General features: G+C 34.2%; 1 protein-coding gene across 1 annotated transcript in view; it reads left to right on the plus strand.

Annotated features, from left to right (window-relative positions):
• Window positions 1-20,729, plus strand: part of Remo (Remoulade) — a 208,148-nt gene that overhangs the window by 153,933 nt on the left and 33,486 nt on the right. The window contains exons 2-3 of the mRNA XM_067782380.1: window positions 6,458-6,676; window positions 6,745-6,958. Coding sequence (XP_067638481.1) covers window positions 6,458-6,676; window positions 6,745-6,958 — 433 coding nt within the window. The remainder of the gene's footprint in view (window positions 1-6,457; window positions 6,677-6,744; window positions 6,959-20,729) is intronic.

Raw genomic sequence — 20,729 nt, forward strand, 5'->3', positions numbered from 1 at the left:
TTGCTTCAACTTTATCTTCTTCGTCTTCCACTTCTACTTCTACTGTTAATGCGCTTCCAACATCTATATCTACAACAACATTAACACCTGCAGCAAATAAACAAATGCAATCGTCAAATACGCTATCTAACAATACTACAACAAAAAAGTGTCTCTCAACCGCCTCTACATCTAAATCATCTACACATACAACGTTGCCTGCTATATCCTCACATAAATCTAACACAACGTCTACATCTACACCACCAACTAAAAATAATAATAAAAACACAAAGGCGTCTACTTCAACACCCACCCACTGCAAAAAAACAATAATATTGCAAAACCAGCAAATAAATCAGATTCAATTGCAGCTGCGCAATATACAGTCAATGTTAGTCGTAGTGTTATCAACTCTACACCACAGTTGTTGCTAACATTACGACAACTAATACTGCGACATCGTACTCTGCAACTTCCCATTCTTTTGCTCATGTCGCTGCTAGCGCTGCTAACAACGCAGCTGAGCCGCCGAATAACACATCGCTACACAAACATGTAACGAATGCAGGAAAAGAGTTAAATCGTAATTTGCGTGCTTTTGTTAGTGGCATTAGTGAAAATGCTGATTTGGATGTGTTTGTGAAATATAAGTGGATCCATGTCTCATATTTTAGGCCGTCAGTTACTGAAGAGAGTCTTGCTAAATACATTTCTTTTCACTTTGACATTGCTTCCTCAAAATTAGCTTATTTCAAGTTAACTAAGAGAGACGTCGATGCATATATGTAATACTTCTATATCACTACTACTGAACTATGCAGTCTGTTAAACATTACAGTACAGATGTACAACGAGAGAAGGAGACAAAATCTCAAGGCTGCCGTTAAATTTTTGGAAAAAAGGGGCTTAAATATATGTATATTTCAACAAGCCGTCTTAAAAAAAAAAATAAATAAATAAATGTAAGGCGCGATAACCTCCGAAGAGATCTAAGGCCGAGCTTCTCTTCCAATTTGCGTCGTGCTCCTCTTGATTCTTCCCTACAAATTGGCCGGACGGGACCTACATGTTTTATGCCGACTCCGAACGGCATCTGCAAGGCAGATGAGTTTTCACTGAGAGCTTTTCATGGCAGAAATACAATCGGAGCGCTTGCCAGACACTGCCGAGGGGCGACCCCGCTTAGAAAAATTTTCTTCTAATTGAAAAATCTTATTTCTAAAATTTTGATGTTGCTTTGCCCGGGAGTTGAACCCAGGGCATACGGTGTGATAGGCGGAGCACGCTACCATCACACCACGGTGGCCGCCACAACAACAAGCCGTCTTGCTTCTATCAATATTGTACATTATGCTATTTCGTTCTCCAAATGAAAAAGTAAGCTTTTGTTTTCCATTAGTATTATAAAATTTTTATTGTTTTAAGAACTCTGCAGAATAGAATTACCGATTCGTGCTGAGGGTGCAGATATACGTATATAAATGAGCCCTTAGTGACCAAAAAGCGACATAAAAGGCAAATAATGCCAACTCTCACGAAAAAGAGTATGTTAAAAAAAAATTTACAAACTTGATATTATTTCAACACCAATAGCAGCCAGCCCAGTATTCATATTTTGTTTACTTCATTAAAAAACTCAAAATAAGTAAAATTTTGAAAACTCGTTCTTTCAAGCTAATTTACTTAAAATTATTTTTGAAAACGTTTAAAGAAATGCTTGTTGGGATGTATGTATAAGTATATTTTTATACATGTATATTTGAATTTTTTTCATTTCAAAAATATGAATTCTTCGCCTTGTTTTTTTTCCTATTTATGTAAATAATATACTTTGTATGGCTGCAGCCCATGTTTAAATAATAAATACATCAAGCCTTTTATTGTATTTGTTGGCCTTTTCATTGTTTAATCGACTAAACTGAGATTTTATAACAATTAGTATGCAGAAGTTGGGTAAAGGGGGCAGTGACCCGTTGTGATCCCTTTAATACTTTTTTTACACACGCTGCTACAATTCACTAACACTAACAAAGCCCGCGCATGCGCAGAACATACATTTGCACAGTTTCAGCAAATAATGATTGACAGAAAATTTGCCCATTAGGAAAATAGGAAGGTATTGATATAGATATCATATATAGATATTATATATATGCGTCGATGTAAACTCTCTGGTGAGAGTTTCATTTAAAATTCGTGTGTTTGCATCTGACTACAGAAAACTTTTTAACGGTGCGCTGTGGCCTACCAACGTAACTATTAAACCCTTCCGTTTTTTTCCGAAGCCCAGAGAAAATCCTAAACAATTGTCTTAACGAGCAATTGCCTCTAAATTTGTCAGACAATACCACTCTCTGTATTTATTATCAGAATGTTAGGCGTCTTAATACTAAATTAGTGGACGTTTTCGTACAAAGTTATGACTTCAGTTACAAAGTTCTGATTCTTACCGAGACATGGCTGAATCCATCGGTGTTTAATTCTGAAATTTTATCGGATTCTTATGAAATCTTTAGGAAAGATCGTCTAAACAGAGTGGGCGGTGGCGTGTTGATTGCCGTGCATACCAGGTTCTCTGCGGAGGAAATGTATTTCGTAGACTCTAACGATGTTGAGTTCCTTTGCGTGGGAATAAAACTTTCTTCTATTTACAAATATTTTGTAGCCCCAGTCAGATATTTCTATATATATATATTACATGCTTCCCTGGTGAGCTTGGTATTCTCTTTGGCTAGGTCTGTTGATTCTGCCATTGTGGCTGGTGATTTTAATTCGCCTTGTGTGTCTTGGAATATTATTGATGGTTTGTTAGTTCCCACATCATCTCGCGATATATTCTACGAATTTCTAAATGCCTTTACAGATATTGACCTCAATCAACTGAATAGGATTCATAATGACTTTGGTAAATGCTTAGACTTAATTTTTTCAGATGACTCGTCGAATTGTTCAGTGAGTCGATGCGATCCAAAAGTTCTGCCCGAAGATGTAAACCATCCGGCTTTGGCTTTATACTTGGATTATCTCCATGCACCGGAGAGTAGAACTATTAGGAATGTGTCTTCTGGCCGGTTTCCTTTCAGGAAGGCTAATCTGTCTGTGCTTATTGAGGTGGTTTCCAAAATTTCGTGGCTCGCCTACGATGGAGATGTCGAATGGAGTTGTACGCGCTTTAACAATGTTTTGTATGCGATATTTCACAAATGCGTACCTATATCTAACTTCTCTTCAGCAATTCCAACTTCTGCTTGGAGCTCTAAAGAGCTCAAATATCTTACAAATCGAAAAACGCGTTCTTTTAAGAGATTCAAATTATCCGGATCAAGAAGTGACTATGCGGCAAACTCTATTCTGCGCCACATGTACAATAGGATACAGAGAAGATGTTATGCGGATTACTTAAAAAAGATTAAGCATAAAATTTCCTCTAATCCAAAGTCGTTTTATTCTTTCGTCAACTCGAAAAGAAAAATTAAGAGGTTTCCAACCGTAATGAAGTTTAACGACCTAAGTCAATGAATGAAATGAAATTGCCAATATGTTTGCCACCTTCTTTAAATCTAATTACTCACTGCCTATGACTCCCCGCCATTGAACTATCCATTCAAACTGTCCTCGCTTAATTCAGCATGTGTTCCGCATATTCATACGGAAGACGTACTAAGACATCTGGAAGGCCTAAAAATGTCCTATTCTAGCGGTCCTGATGAAATTCCATCTCTTGTGCTAAAAACGTGTGCTGAATTCCTGTATAAACCTCTTACATGGCTTTTTAACGCATCCCTAAAGCTAGGGATATTTCCCAGAAAGTGGAAAGAGTCTTTTATAATACCACTTTACAAAAATGGGAATAGATCATGCGTTTTAAATTATCGAGGAATAGCAAAGCTTAGTACTATACCCAAACTTTTTGAAACGATCGTCACAAAGCAACTAGATCATAGGGTATTCTCAATCCATGACTTGTCTCAACATGGTTTTTGCTCGGGTGAATATATCATGACTAACTTGCTTGAGTTCACAACTCATGTGATGAACGGAATTAAGGTTAATTGCGAAATTGATGTAATTTATACTGATTTTAGTAAAGCTTTTGATAAAGTTTCCCATTCACTTCTTCTGTTCAAACACGATCGTATTGGCTTCCCGCCCTTGCTTCTATCTTGGATATCTTCATACTTGATGGATAGAAAACAAACAGTTATATTTAATAACTGTAGGTCAGAAGCTATAAATGTTACTTCTGGTGTTCCTCAAGAAGCACTGCAAGGCGCTAATGTACGCTGATGATGTCAAACTTCTTATGCCTATCCGCTCACCTGTGGATAGATCAAATCTACAATCGGATCTGAATAGCCTAGTCGAATGGTGTAGTGTAAATGTTATGTCACTAAACCTGCCGAAGTGCAAGTTCATGTGCTTTACAAGGGAGTCATACCAATCCTACGAATATATGATTGACGATTACACAATTAACCAAGTCATTAGCAATTCCTGATTTTTGCGCTAAGGGACTTACGATGGGACCCCTCCCTACTCCTGCTGTTTAAAACTTATTCAGCTCCCTACGTTACAGCGTCGTAGTAAAACTTGTTAGAGGGATGGTAAATAGCCCTTTTCTGCTGGGTGAAATTTTATTTAATGTTCCCTTTCGACCATCTAGACATTTTCAACCGCTTCATATAAGCACATGCAGATCGAATTTTGAAATGCACGAACCTCTTCGTTGTCTGTGTACTGACTTCAATAAGCACTGCAAAAACATTGATACGTGTGACGCACTCTACGTAATAAAAAACTATCTGCTGACTACATTAAATACGCAATGATTTGGGTGGGTGGCTTGGAATCACGTCCTTTCCAACCTCCCACTCTTATCATGAGCTCCAGTAACTTTGGGCGGGTGGCTTGCAATCACGTCCTTTCCAACCTCCCACACATCGCAGCCCTACTTGTTGTGTGTCAAATATACATCAGCTGCTCGAAATCACGTCTTATCACCAGCTCCACTAACCTTGGACGGGTGGCTTGGAATCACGTCTTTTCCAACCTCCCACACATCACAGCCCTACTGGTTATGTGTCAAATATACATCAGCTGCTCGAAATCACGTCCATGCCGACAGCACTAATAATCAATTCCCGTTGCTCGGCATCACAGTCCATCCCGACAACTGATTTAATAATTTATATATGTACATATTTTATAATATAATTTTGTTCAATTTGTATGCTTCTGTAATTTATCTGTAATCCGTACTATATTTAGTCTGATTAATTGTTAAATTTGTAGACTTATAAATAAATAAATAAATAAAACTTCGTACGTTGATTTTGATTGTTTCGAAGATCATATCCAGGAATTACTGGCATTCCCATAATTGCAAATTTCTTAACGTGCCAACGTGGAAACGAATAAATTCTTATAAATAAAGCTTTCTAATGCAAGTATTACTTTAATATACGATTTTTTTGCGGAAAAGTTTTGTCATCCACACTTTCTATGCAGGTTTTAATGCGTGCGAATGTCGCGTCCGTAATCCAGGAGGTTCCCATATATGTATATTATATTATTTAGGAACAATTGAATTATGTTACCTACGCGGTATGAACCTCAAATATCCTTAGGTTAAGGTTTCCTTTTTATTGATTTCATTTTGGAATTTTGTTATGTTTGTAACGAATCTTAAGTATTCTCCTTTATTCTGCGCCAACTACTATGTTCAAATCACTTCTGTATATAAAATGACCTTTATCAACAGCTCTACTATGATAGTAGATCTTCACAAATGTATTCGCGTACTTAACCTTTAAGCGTGTTAAATCAAACCGATTCCATCACTGTTGCCTCGTCCGCCTATGTCTTCCAGGGTCTAGACTTTATTTATTTATTTACTTCTCTCATCTATCTCTATCTCATATTCTCTGAATACATTATTATGGTGACGTATCGAAACTGCTAAAAGTTATTCGCCACAATATATTTGCGGGTTAGACGTGATCAAAGTGAAATATATCAGACGAGTTTTAAAGGATTTGTTACAACTGCAGGCTTTTAAAAACAAAATTTGGTTCCTAACTCCAAATTTTGATGCTCTATTGGAATTTCTGAATATGCAGTTTTTATATTCTCCACATCTGTTATGTAAAAAATATATACATTTTTTGTTTAATTTTTTCACACAGTGTTATTGCAATATCTTCATTGTGAATGAGTAATTTAACTTTTATATTTGATTTCACCTCTGCTTTTAATTGCTATATTAACGAAAGCCATATCATAGGAACCGTTTAAACAGTTAAGCGCCAATTATGTAAGTATATCATAGTTAATTTTAAAAATGAACTGATACCTTCCTTGTTGTTATGGTTTTTAGTATATCATATTTTATAAGTTGTAATAATAAAGTTCACACGTATTCATTGAAACCCAATCCTCTATAACAATTATATAATTAATTATAATTTAATTCCAGTGATTTGAGCAAGAATGCTTTCACAAGTCTTCAGAGCGAAGATTTTCAGAACTTGACCCAGTTAAAGCGACTAGATTTGTCCTCTAATATGTTGCGCAAAATTGACAAAGAGACATTCTCAAAAGCTTTACCCAACCTGGAACGTTTGAAATTGAGCAGCAATGCTATTCGACATATTTATTTCGGATCATTCGAATCCATGCCATATTTGAAGCATTTGTAAGTAGAAAAATAGTTTTCAAAACAAGTATATCATACCGTTAATTGCCAACATTTAATCTTTGCAGAGATGTATCTAATAATCCCTTAGTTTGCAACTGTGACTTAGTTTGGATAATAACATGGGCCAATGAGCGTTCAATTAAGTTGCAACCCTCGCCAAAGTGTGACTCACCGGTTTATTTTAAAGGTACACTTCTGAAAAAGCTCAGGGTTGGAGTCGACTTGCACTGTGAGTCTCCGCTCCAAACACTTTTAGAACTTGTGCCGGCAAAAAATCAGGTAAATTTAAACTCCCTTGGTGTGATCAATTGGCGCCAGATGGCTGAGCGAGGAAGCGACAGGTGCGCCTTTTTGGACGGCCATAACCGATTAAACGGTTTAGCGCCATTTAAGTAAATATTATATGTGCGAATCCAAAATAAGGTCCACCGTGTAACGAAAACTAAATGATGTGGAAATAAAATGGTTTATTGTTTCCCCTTTTTATGGACAGAGAAATATTATTTTAACAAGTAAAGATGTCTAAGTTCGGGTGTAACCGAACATTATATACTCAGCGTGAGCTTCAATTGTACATTTAATTTCAGATAAATTACTTTTCTAAATAACACGTGGCACCGCCCGTTTAAAAAAAATGTCCCCCCATTTACTCTTACAATAAAACATGATAAGTGAAATATCATTGATTCAAAACTATTTTTTTGCTAAGTTATAGCTTATTATTCTAGTCTACGACCCTTTTAAACTTGTTTTATATCTAAGTTGTCGTGGTCTTTAACCGATCCCGTCCATTTTTACTAGAAATATTTTCTGCTATAAGGAAAATATGTGTACACAATTTTATTACGATATGTTAATTTTTCTTCGAGTTATGCTCCGAAACATAGAAAATTGCTTAGTCATAAAAGGGGCGGTGCCACACAAATTTTCAAAAATTTTAGTGTTTTCCAATTTATTTATTTATTTATTTATTTGAATTAGTCTACGAACATGAAAAGCACTCTTACAGACTATGAGTAAATAAAATTTAGTAAATTAATAGATTGTATTAAATTTAAAGTATAAAGAAAATATGATTTCGAGACCGAAAAATCAATATCGATAGAATTAGAGATTATATTGAATTCATTAACAGCCCTTGACAAAGGGGCGTTCCGAAGATAGTTTGTCTTAAAGTTTTCGCAATAAAAAATATTTGAAAATCGCAGTGTCCTTTGCGGGACTTTAAGATAAATGCGCTCCAGAAGATAAGTACAGTCAACAGTTCCTTGTATAATGCCAAAAACAAAAGTTAACGAGAGGACAGACCTTCTTTTTTCTAAAGATTTAAGATTTATTAACAATGATCGAGACCTGTAGGAAGGAACTGGTTCCGTGAAGCGAAGGCAAAGCAAAGCGTATTTAAGAAACACTTTTTGAACACGTTCTATCCTGTCTATTCTAAATTGATGAAATGGACGCCATATAAAGGCTGCATACTCCAGAAGGGGACGTACGAAAGTGGTGTAAAGCAACTTTAATCTATATGGATTTGAGAAATCAGAACTATTTCTTCTAAGAAGAAGTAAAGTTCTATTGACACAATGCTCTTTTTCGCTATGATATATCTTATTATTTTCGTCTACGACCCTTTTAAAAATCTTTTATATAAAAGTGGGCGTGGTCTTTAACCGATTTCGTCCATTTTTCCTAGAAATATTTCCTGCTATAGGGAAAATTTGTGTACCAATTTTATTACGATCCGTTAATTTTTCTTCGAGTTATGGCTCCCGAAACATAGAAAATTGCCTTTTCATAAAAGGGACGGTGCCACGCCCATTTTTTTAAATTTGATGTTTTTCCTATTTATTGTTATAAACCCACTTGGGAAATGAAATACCATTGATATAAAGCTCTTTTTTGCAAAGATATAGCTTATTTTATTCGTCCACGACCCTTTTAAAAATCTTTTATATGAAAGTGGGTGTGTTCATTAACCGATTTCGTTAATTTTTCTTCAAAGCATTCCTTATAGTATAGGCAACCTCTCTGCCGAATTTTGTTACGATAAGTTTAACGATTTTTGATTTATGATTAATAATATTTGTAAAATTGATTTTATCATAAGTAGGCGGTGTCACGCCCATTTTAAAAATTGTTTCCAAATTTTAATAATCTTAAACGAGCTCTAGGCCACACATCAAATAAAATACACACACTTGTATATATTTAGGTCGATATTTCGATTTCAATTTGAAATCATCTTCAGGACGGAAAAAATGTTATAATATTAATAAATAAACACATAAAACCAAATTGCACAAATGTATATAATCATATACCTACATTCTTGACTTCACCTAATCGACTAACTTAATATTTAAAGTTAATAAAAGAGGAATATGAACACAAAAAAGGTAAACAAACAAAAGGAAACACCGCTATGGTAAACAAAATTTGGTATAAACAACAATACATGAGATGGTAAAATGCATACATATGTAAATATATATGTATAAGAGAATCTTCCATATAAATAAGTATAATACAAGACGAAGATGAGGATAAACACGAATTGATGGCACTATCAGCATTTCTGGTTACTGTTCTGCGTTATCAACTGTCTGTATGCGTGGGCAACTCCACCGTAAGTGTCGGACTTGAAATTCATGCGATTTTCGTTGTGAGTGCCGATAATATACAACATCTCTAAAATGTAGCGTTTATTGTAATGTGATTTTTGTACAATTTTTACATCATCAAAATCTGGAGAGTGTCCCAAAGTTTTACAATGCTGAGAAAGAGCTGTTTGGTTGTCATTATAGTGATTAATATTGCATTTGTACGCGTAAATCCTCGTTTTTAGTCTGGATTTAGTGGTCCCAATATATACCTTAGGGCAAGGTACCTGAGATCCGTCACCGTTACATTTAATTGTGTATATAACGTCGGATTTATCGTATTTCCCGATCTTACTCTTCGTGTTGCTATATATTTGTTGCAAAGTGAGGTCTCTTAAGCTAGCCCAATCAAAAAACGAGACCGTACTAAATTGCACAACATTTATTACTAATTTAGTACCGGTTAATTAAATTTATTACCCTTGTATTTTAAAAAATATCGAGGGTTGGGCTAGCTTAAGTTTAAGCCAGCCCAAGCCATATGCACAATCAAAAAACGAGACCGTACTAAACTGCACAACATTTATTACTAATTTAGTACCGGTTAATTAAATTTATTACCCTTGTATTTTAAAAAATATCGAGGGTTGGGCTAGCTTAAGTTTAAGCCATCCCAACCCATATGCACAATCAAAAAACGAGACCGTACTAAATTGCACTATATTTATTACTAATTTAGTTAATATCAATTTATTACCCTTGTATTTTAAAAAATATCGAGCGTTGGGCTAGTTTAAGTTTAAGAAAGCCCAACCCATATGCACCATCAAAAAACGAGACCGTACTAAACTGCACAACATTTATTACTAATTTAGTATCGGTTATTTAAATCTATTACCCTTGTATTTTAAAAAATATCGAAGGTTGGGGATCACGTTTAATGCTAATTAAATACCGACCGGGCAGTAATAAAGTTATAAGCAATACTTATGTATATGATTCGATCTATGGAAAGGGGGTTTTGGCCCCTAACTCTAAATTTTGGGGATTTTTTGGAAATTATGAAAATGCACTTTTTGTATACTCGAGCAGACCTACAACTTGATGTATAGATCGCAAGAAGCATACTTAAACTTTTTTTTTTTGTCACAGTTTTATTTATAATTTCTTTTATATCAGTAATAAAAATAATTAAATGAATGGTGTTTTGTATTTGTTTTCAAAGTTTTATATCGAATTAACTTGGTGTACATTGTATATGTACATCTAATTTTTCTATAAAATGAAATTTTTAGCCTTTGTTTTAATGGAATATACATATATAACATTCGTAAATGCTAAAAAAAACTCAAATAAAATTATTTAAGTAAGTACGTTGTTCGTAATAAAAATTGTAAATGCTTCGAATATTTTTAAACGTCCGGGAGCCCTGAAATGGTGAAATTTGCGGGGCAGATAATTTCTTTAGGTTCCAACTTTTAATTTGGACACACAACTAAGTTCTAATTTTTAGTTCGGACACACCTTCATTGAGCCAGATAAATTGTGCGAGATAATTTGAGCAAAATAACTTGCTTAGTTTTGACACTACCAATGATGAAGACTATTTCAAAGATAGATGGCGCTGCTTAATCATGTAGCTATTTAGTGCCAAATTATGTAAAACGCGGGGAAAGGACTCAATTTTCTTCTTCAAAATCAAAGTTTATTTTATCACAGTGTTCACAGTGTTGAAGAGTTCTAAAACAACTTCGCCTTTATTATAATCTGGTAACAACAATCGTCTTACCAGTTACAAAATTACAAGAAATTTTTCGTATTATGATTTTGGATAGAAACGTTACCTGCACTATAGGTGGTAACGTTTTGTTACCACGCAAAATTGCACGTGTTTAATTACTATTTGTTTGAACCAACAAATTGTGGATCCATACTCGTGCATAAGAATTGAAAAACAATATAAGCACTTGTTTATGCTAAATTTTGTTCACATTTTCTTTTTATTCTTAGCACTGGTAACGATTTTCAGTTACATAATACTCCGGTTTCAATTTGCCGGCAACGTTCAGAATAAGGTCCTTAATGAAAGCATTTTTTCACTTACCATCAGAACTAGTTTTTTGCATTTCACTGCGTACAGTTGTTCCGCGAAAAATATCCAACACCCCAAAACTATTCTCAGACACTTTAACATAAACAGTCGATGCTTTGACATCGACGTTCAATTCTCTTGCGATAACTTCCCATATAGGGTTTACTTTTGACACCACCCTTTTATTTTCGTTTGACAGAATATTTTCTTTGTATTTTTCACATATATTAAGGAAATCATCCTTCCTTATTTTTGGGCGACGACCTAATTTTGATTGAAACATTTTACATACGTTTAAGCACTGCACTCGAACTAACAAATAAACGAACGAAATCAGGTCACCGTTTTTTCTGATTGCTGCATTTGAAATAGTTTTGCTATTTCGTGGTGCCAGAAAGATCATTTTCGATGTAAATGCAACAACAACGACTTCAACCAGATAACTCAATTTTTGAGTCATATAATTTCGTTTAGTTTGGGCACACTCCAAATGAACGTTCCATAATAGATGTCGCCATGTTAAAGCATCGGTGCCAAAAAATAACAAAGGGTAGTTCTTTTAAGCTCCGTATAATAGGAACAGTGTTGCTGCGAGCTTGGAAAAAAATTTATCAATTTCCAAACAGATAAAGTTAATCAGTAATATTTTTCTTTAAAGAGCGGTACGCAGATCGCAAGTAATTGCCCAAGACAAATTTAGCCTTTTTTCTTGGGTGAAAAATAGTAGTATGGAAGTAATTTTGACTTTTAAAAATCCACGGTGAATAGTGAAACAAGCAAGAAGAAGAGCACATAAACAAAAGGAATGTAAAGAATGTCACTTCCATTATAAGTGCCCGTTTCTCCTCCGCCGTGAAACTCACTATGCGCTTTTTGGTGCTGCAACTATTGTTATTTCCATTTCAGAAATAAAATAATAATTATTTATTGCAGAAAAATTATAAAACCATGTGCTTACCTAATTTTTCCAGTTTGTTTACCTTTTTTCTTCAAGAAATATATGGCACTTGACATTTTTCTTGCGGAAACCCGTGTTGTCGTATGCAAATTTGATGGAAAAATAGTAGTAAAGTATCGTACTAAATTTCTTGTAAACTGCATACTACCTCAAGAAAATTTACCACAAGGAATTTTCTTGAGCATTTCTTGAGCGTTTTTATTAAGGAATTTTTACTTTCTTGTGATCTGCGTACCGCTCTTAAGAAAGAATAATACAAGATAGTTAAATGAAATCGGTATTCATTTTAGTAAAATGCATTTATATTTTGTTGTCATAATTTGTTTCAACAAAGAAATCTGAGTATTGGCATAAAAATACACTTCTGGACTTTTTCGTAATTTTTTGTGATCTAACATAAAAGAAAAAAAATATTAATTTGTAAACAGGTACGCAAACTGTTATTGCTTTTACCATAAAAGAAAAATCATTTCCGGACTTTTAATTTTTTAGTCTAATAAAAGTTTATAAAAAGCTCTATAATTGTGGAAGGGCTCACCCAAATACAACGATTTTTTTTTTTTTCATACAGAAACCTTCTGTTTCACCAGAAAGCGGTGTATCAAATTTCAACGCAATATCTCAATTGAACCAATCTTTATTGCCAAAAAACAGGTGCAAGCTTACTGTGGAAAGGATAAGAATAGGACTATGAGAGTCAGTTATGGTATATCAATGAAAATTTTTTATTATAACTAACAAAAATTTTGAAGTATCTCTACAGGTTTTAATTCCCGATATTAGGTAGAATCGAGTGGTAAAAAATTTTTTGGACGAGCCGTTCTACAGTGATAGGGTGGCACCTTTATTCGTCCTTAAAAAATAAATTCCGGATTCAACTTTTGTTTTCGGACTTATAAAATAAATGTCCAGATTTTACTTTTATTTGTGGACTTAAAAAAAATCCCGAAAAAAAGAAAGGATACATGATTCGTCATGAAAAACTGTGGATATCCAGGGTAAACTTTCACCTAGGACTATTTTTTTACACGGGCCTTTTCGGGTCACAAGAAAAATAACTATTAAAATAAGTCCCTGCGACTACCGGATTTTACAAGCAATTTATAGCAATTAGGAAAACGGTTAAAAATTGGGTATTCCATAATAAAAAAGTATCAAAGTACGAAATTTTACAAAAAGTGTATCAAAACCGCAACGCTGGTTGGAAAAATAATAGAAACTATACCTGCTTGTTGAAGTTGTCTGTTGTTCTCGTTTTGAATGCCCCGTAAGGTACCTTGCTAGAGTTTTTGACAAGAAGTGTGGCATCTGTCAATCTCTGGGATATTGTTTGGCTTGTCACATAAATATAATTCCGTTTTCATTTTTCTAGAGATCAAAACAGGGTTAGTTTGCAATGACGCATTGCATGCAGCAATATCACAAACATGTTTCGTTTGTTCCTATTATTATTTTTTCCCGCCTAAATATTGACTATTCACCTTTTTCCCGCAGAAAATGGAAATGCTATGTATTGCCAAAAAAAAATGATTAACTGATATTTGTATAGGGTGAATCAATCCAATTAAAGATGTATTCCTTAAAATATTTCATCAATTATTTAATATTCGCGAATAGGTTCACGTCTAAAATTGAAAAATTTTTTGTACTCCATATATTACTAAATCAATTTTTGTTCAAAATTTAGATTGTACAAGTCTTCGTGAAAGAGCGTGCACAAAACACATGCAGCTATCACAAAAAAAAATGGTGGGCGGTGCCCAAAGGCCTGTTTAATGGGACGATTTTTTCTGACAGAATTTTGTCGCTACTCTGATTTAGTGGGGGTGTGAACGCCGTGATAAAATACTAACTTTGATTTAGAATAGAAAAATTGAGTCCTTTCCCCGCGTTTTACATAATTTGGCACTACCTAGCTACATGATTAAGCAGCGCCATCTATCTTTGAAATAGTCTTCATCATTGGTAGTGTCCAAGCTAAGCAAGTTATCTTGCTCAAATTAATCGCACAAATTATCTGGCTCAATGAAGGTGTGTCCGAACTAAAAATTTGAACTTAGTTGTGTGTCCAAATTAAAAGTTGGAACCTAAAGAAATTATCTGCCCCGCAAATTTCACCATTTCAGGGCTCCCGGACGTTTAAAAATATTCGAAGCATTTACAATTTTTATTACGAACAACGTACCTACTTAAATAATTTTATTTAAGTTTTTTTTTTGCTTTTACGAATGTTATATATGTATATTCCATTAAAGCAAAGGCTAAAAATTTCATTTTATAGAAAAATTGGATGTACATATACAATGTACACCAACATAATTCGATATAAAACTTTGAAAACAAATACAAAACACCATTCATTTAATTATTTTTATTACTGATATAAAAGAACTTATAAACAAAACTCTGACAAAATAAAAAAAGTTTAAGTATGCTTCTTGCGATCTATACATCAAGTTGTAGGTCTGCTCGAGTATACAAAAAGTGCATTTTCATAATTTCCAAAAAATCCCCAAAATTTGGAGTTAGGGGCCAAAACCCCTTTCCATAGATCGAATCATATACATAAGTATTGCTTATAACTTTATTACTGCCCGGTCGGTATTTAATTAGCATTAAACATGATCCCTCAACCTTCGATCTTTTTTAAAATACAAGGGTAATAAATTTCATTAACCGGTACTAAATTAGTAACAAATGTTTCGCAGTATAGTACGGTCTCGTTTTTTGATTGTGCATATGGGTTGGGCTTTCTTAAACTTAAGCTTGCCCAACCCTTGATATATTTTAAAATACAAGGGTAATAAATTTCATTAACCGGTACTAAATTAGTAATAAATGTTGTGCAGTTTAGTACGGTCTCGTTTTTTGATTGTGCATATGGGTTGGGCTGGCTTAAACTTAAGTTAGCCCAACCTTCGATATTTTTTAAACTACAAGGCTAATAAATTTAATTAACCGGTACTAAATTAGTAATAAATGTTGTGCAGTTTAGTACGGTCTCGTTTTTTGATTGTGCATATGGGTTGGGCTGGCTTAAACTTAAGCTAGCCCAACCCTCGCTATTTTTTAAAATACAAGGGTAATAAATTTAATTAACCGGTACTAAATTAGTAATAAATGTTGTGCAATTTAGTACTGTCTCGTTTTTTGATTGGGTTGAAAAGGTTGGGCTAGCTTAAGAGACCTTGCAAAGTGTTGTGATATTTGAAGGCAATTTGAAATTTTTCCCTGTCGTATAGATTTGAATATTCGATTCGGTTAGATAGGCCATGTACGAAAATTGCCGATTTATATATCCTTTCGTGCGTAATTGTTTTGTTTTTACTCGGTTCGGAATGGTCGCGTATGTACCGATTAATTAGATGAGTGAGAAATTCATTATTTTCTAGGATATTTCTTATTATTTCTTTATTTTTCGCGTGGTACATCTCATCAGTGATTGAGAGGACTCTTATAAAATTTCTTGCCGTGTTAATTATTGTTGCTTTGTCATATTTGGAATAAAAATTCAATAATCTCCCGAAGGCTGTGGTTTTTTTATACCAATCAAATGTAAGGATGTTATCTTTTCTTACAACGAGTGTGTCCAAAAATGGTAACTGTCCATCACTCTCAACTTCTACTGTAAATTTTATGGACTTGTAGGCATTTAGTTCGGCCAACATTGCCTCTATCGCGTCAGTTCGCCCAATAGCAAAAATATCGTCTACATATTTACTGAGAAGGCGTGGTTTATGGGGTGATTTTTATTCAAATTTGCATAGTAATTCTTCCATTACGATGTCTGCTATAACCGGCGATGCGGGCGACCCCATAGGCAATACCGCACGTTGTTCGTAAATCTTGTTATTAAACTCAAAATATTTATTTTCTTTGATACAAAAACTTACCACTTCTAGAAAAAGTCCTTTGGTTAAATTTGTGTACATCTTGATAATATTCCATTTTGACGCAATGATTTCTAAAGCATGATCTACCGGGATGCTGGGGAATAATGAGGCCACATCAAACGATACCAGGGTCTCGTCGTCAAATATATATGAGTTCTGAATTTTATTTTTGAAGTCAATCGCATCTTTAACATTATATTTTGAGGTTTTTGTTATATTCTTCAAAAACAAAAACAATTCTTTAAAATATTTACAACAAATTTGCATGAATTGTACGAAGGTGAATTAATAGACGAATATATCGGTCTCAGGGGAATACCTTCTTTATGAACCTTCGGGAGGCCATGCATGCATTAGTTGTCCTACTTAAAAGACGATATTTTTCTTTCATATCTATCATTTTATTTTTAAATATTTTATCAACAATTTCATTATTTTTGTTTTGTAGTTTGTTAGTAGGGTCCCGTTTTAGTACTCAATACGCTGAAATGTCATTGACTATGCTTTGCAGTTTTGCTTCGTAATCAGCCTTTTCCATAATAACAGTCACGCTTCCTTTGTCCGCGTTATGAACCAACAACTCTTTGTTATTTTTAAGAAACGTCTTTGCTGACTTTAGGGTATTCAATATAAATTTATCTCTCGCGCTAACATCTGTTTTTTTGAGGTGGTCCCGTATTGATGTCGTGAAGTTGTTCCGCTTAATTTCTTGTTGTTCTTTGTCTTTAATCGTCTGTATACAGTCTTAGCCATCTGCAATCATTTTAAATAAAGGAAAGCCTTTTCTTGTTGGCAGAGAACATTTTGGGCCTAGTGAGAGAATCCACTCTACGTCTGTGGGTATATTGGTATGTGTGGTATTGCAAAACCATTGCGGTACACTTTTTATGTTAAGTAATTGTTTTTGTTTTTCTATAAGTTTATCATATTTGTTCGTTTGTATTCTTTTAGTTTTTGTTGTTAGATTTTGTGCCAAGACTTTCTCACTTTCGAAAAATATGGTAGAATCTTCGACATTAAGTTCTTGTTGTAATTTACTTTTCAATGTATTTACCTCTCTTGTTTTCTGCTTCTGTAGTTCATGCTTAATTTTGATGATAAGGTTAAGGAGCTTTTTTTGTACATTTGTTAAATAATTCGATACTGAATTTGTTGTTTTATTTGAGATCTTGTTATTGTTGATGTTGCAGTTGATGATATAAATTATGTTCTTAGCAGGCATGCTTAACCAACGAACCGATATCATTTCGTTACGATAATCAACGTTAATAAACGAAACAAAGTCATTTCGTTTCGTTTATTAACGTTAATTATCGTAACGAAATGATATCGGTTCGTTGGTTAAGCATGCCTGGTTCTTAGTGGCATTGTTAATGAAGTTTGGTACAATCCCACTCTTTCTACATCTAACAAGGATCGACTCCGTCAACCTGCTATGTTGTTGTACGTTGTGCTGATACTGTTTCGTACATTTGTTGGTTTTATTTGTATACTTATATTTCAGATTTCCGTAGATGTTGTACGTGTTCTTGTTGTTACGGTGTGCTCTCCGTTCCATAATTGATATTGTTTTTGTTGCTTTTTCGGCCTTTGCTGGCCCAACTAAATGCTACAACAAGTCCATAAAATTTACAGTAGAAGTTGAGAGTGATGGACAGTTACCATTTTTCGATACACTCGTTGTAAGAAAAGATAACATCCTTACATTTGATTGGTATAAAAAAACCACAGCCTTCAGGAGATTATTGAATTTTTATTCCAAACATGACAAAGCAATAATAGTTAACACGGCACGAAATTTTATAAGAAGAGTCCTTTCAATCATGATGAGATGTACTACGCGAAAAAAAAAAATAAGAAATATCCTAGAAAATAATGAATTTCCCACTCATCTAATTAATCGGTACATACGCGATCATTTCGAACCGAGTAAAAACAAAACAGTTACGCACGAAAGGATATATATATCGGCAATTTTCGTACATGGCCTATCTAACAGAATCAAATATTCAAATCTATACGAAAGGGAAAATTTTCAAATTGCCTTGAAATATCACAACACTTTGCAACAAATATATAGCAACACTAAGATTAAGATCGGGAAATACGATAAATCCGACGTTATATACAAAATTAAATGCAACGGTGACGGATCCCAGGTACCTTGTCCTAAGGTATATATTGGGACCACTAAATCCAGACTAAAAACGAGGATTTCCGCACACAAATCCAATATTAAAAATCGCGATCACTATAATGACAACCAAAAAGCTCTTTCTCAGCATTGTAAAACTTTGGAACACTCTCCAGATTTTATTGATGTAAAAATTTTACAACAAGAATCACATTACAATAAACGCTACATTTTAGAGATGTTGTATATTATCGGCACTCACAACGAAAATCGCATGAATTTCAAGTCCGACACTGAAGGGTGGAGTTGCCCACGCATACAGACAGCTGATAACGCAGAATAGTAACCAGAAATGCTGATAGTGCCATCAATTCGTTTTTATCCTCATCTTCGTCTTGTATTATACTTATTTATATGGAAGATTCTCTTATACATATATATGTACATACGCTTTTTACCATTTCATGTATTGTTGTTTATATCAAATTTTGTTTACCATAGCGGTGTTTCCTTTTACTTGTTTACCTTTCTTGTGTTCATATTCACCTGTTCTTAACTTTAAATATTAAGTTAGTCGATTAGGTGAAGTCAAGAATGTAGGTATATGATTATATAATTTTGTGCAATTTGGTTTTATGTGTTTATTTATTAATATTATAACAACATTTTTCCAGTCCTGAAGATGATTTCAAATTGAAATCGAAATATCGACCTAAATATATTGCTGAATATATACAAGTGTGTGTATTTTATTTGATGTGTGGCCTAGAGCTCGTTTATGATTATTAAAATTATTACAAAGGCCGAAAAAGCAACAAAAACAATATCAATTGCGTCCAAATTTTTATCAACAGTCTCAATATCAGTCCACATGCAAATTCCAACATTCTAGGTGTATTATTTACTAAATTAACAGGTTTTTTGTGTTTTCCAAAATTTTATATATATAAAAAGTGGGCTAGGTTATCATCCGATTTCGCTCATTTTCAATACAAATCTATTCTAGGTCCAGATAAGCTAGTGTACCAAATTTGGTGAAGATATCTCAATATTTACTCAAGTTATCGTGCTAACGGACGGACGGACGGATATGGCTCAATCAAATTTTTTTTCGATACTGATGATTTTGATATATGGAAGTCTATACCTATCTCGATTCCTTTATACCTGTACAACCAACCGTTATCCAATCAAAGTTAATATACTCTGTGTGCAAAGCACGCTGAGTATAAAAAGGCCTTACTGGTTTTGCTAATGAGCGCCTCTTTATCTTTACCCCAAGTACTGCCGGCAAGAGATTTCAGGATTTTGGATTCTAGGTACATTTATTCAAAAAAGAATAAGAGCAACCCTTATCCACTTTTGATCGGATCTATATCATATAGACTATTTGTAATACCAAGTACCATATTTTCGCCATATTGCAAAGTAATATTAACTGCTTTTGGTTAACGGTTTGCAAAACTTAAATTTTCTTTAGCTTAATATGGGCGGCGCCATGCCAATTTTACAAAATTGTAATAAATTTATATTGGCGGCCGCCTTGGTGTGGATATCTGCCATGAAAAGCTTCGCAGTGAAAACTCATCTGCCTTCTAGATGCCGTTCGGAGCCGACGTAAAACATGCCGGTCCCGTCCCGCCAATTTGTAGAAACAATTAAAAAGGTGCCTGGCGAAAATTGGAAGAGTAGCTCGGCATAAAATCTGTTCGGAGGTTTTCGCGACCAGCATTTTTTGTGATAAATTTATATTGTATATGGTAACTCTTTTTTCCTCTCGTCAAGTTTCACCACTTCATCAGTATTTGTTAAAGCATTGTTCCTTTTTCCCATTTTTGAAAGTATTCGTGGATATAGTGTGACTAAGACCATTTTCAAAACCAATATATCGTGGACGATGCTGTAAAAGCTGCTAACTCCATCCACCAAAACTTCACAGTAGAACGAAAATGCTAGATTGCATGACTAGTTAAAATGTATTGAAATTTTATAGAGTTAGCAGCTTTTCATTATTTTGTTGGAGTTAGTGATTCTGGATAATAAACACATACTTTCCTTTGCCACCATATGCAGAAGTCGTCTCCGATTCCACCATTATCAAAAAGTCGGTTTAAGTTAAATGCGGACCTTTTACCGCATCGTCCACTATCTCAAATTATGCTCAAGTTGTGGCGTTAATGGACTCAACTTTTTTTGATTTTAAACATGTAGATCATCGGCACTTGTAAAGTGGTAAAAGTATCGAGGTAAAGTATCGATACTTTACTCAGTACTTGGAGAAAAGCATCGAGTACGAAATACTCGAGTATTTTTTGGAGAAGGATACTGCTCACTCAGTACTCGTATCGTTCTATCACTAGCTATACATGTTCG

The sequence above is a fragment of the Eurosta solidaginis genome, chromosome 4, assembly GCF_040869045.1.
Source record: "Eurosta solidaginis isolate ZX-2024a chromosome 4, ASM4086904v1, whole genome shotgun sequence".
NCBI lineage: Eukaryota > Metazoa > Arthropoda > Insecta > Diptera > Tephritidae > Eurosta > Eurosta solidaginis.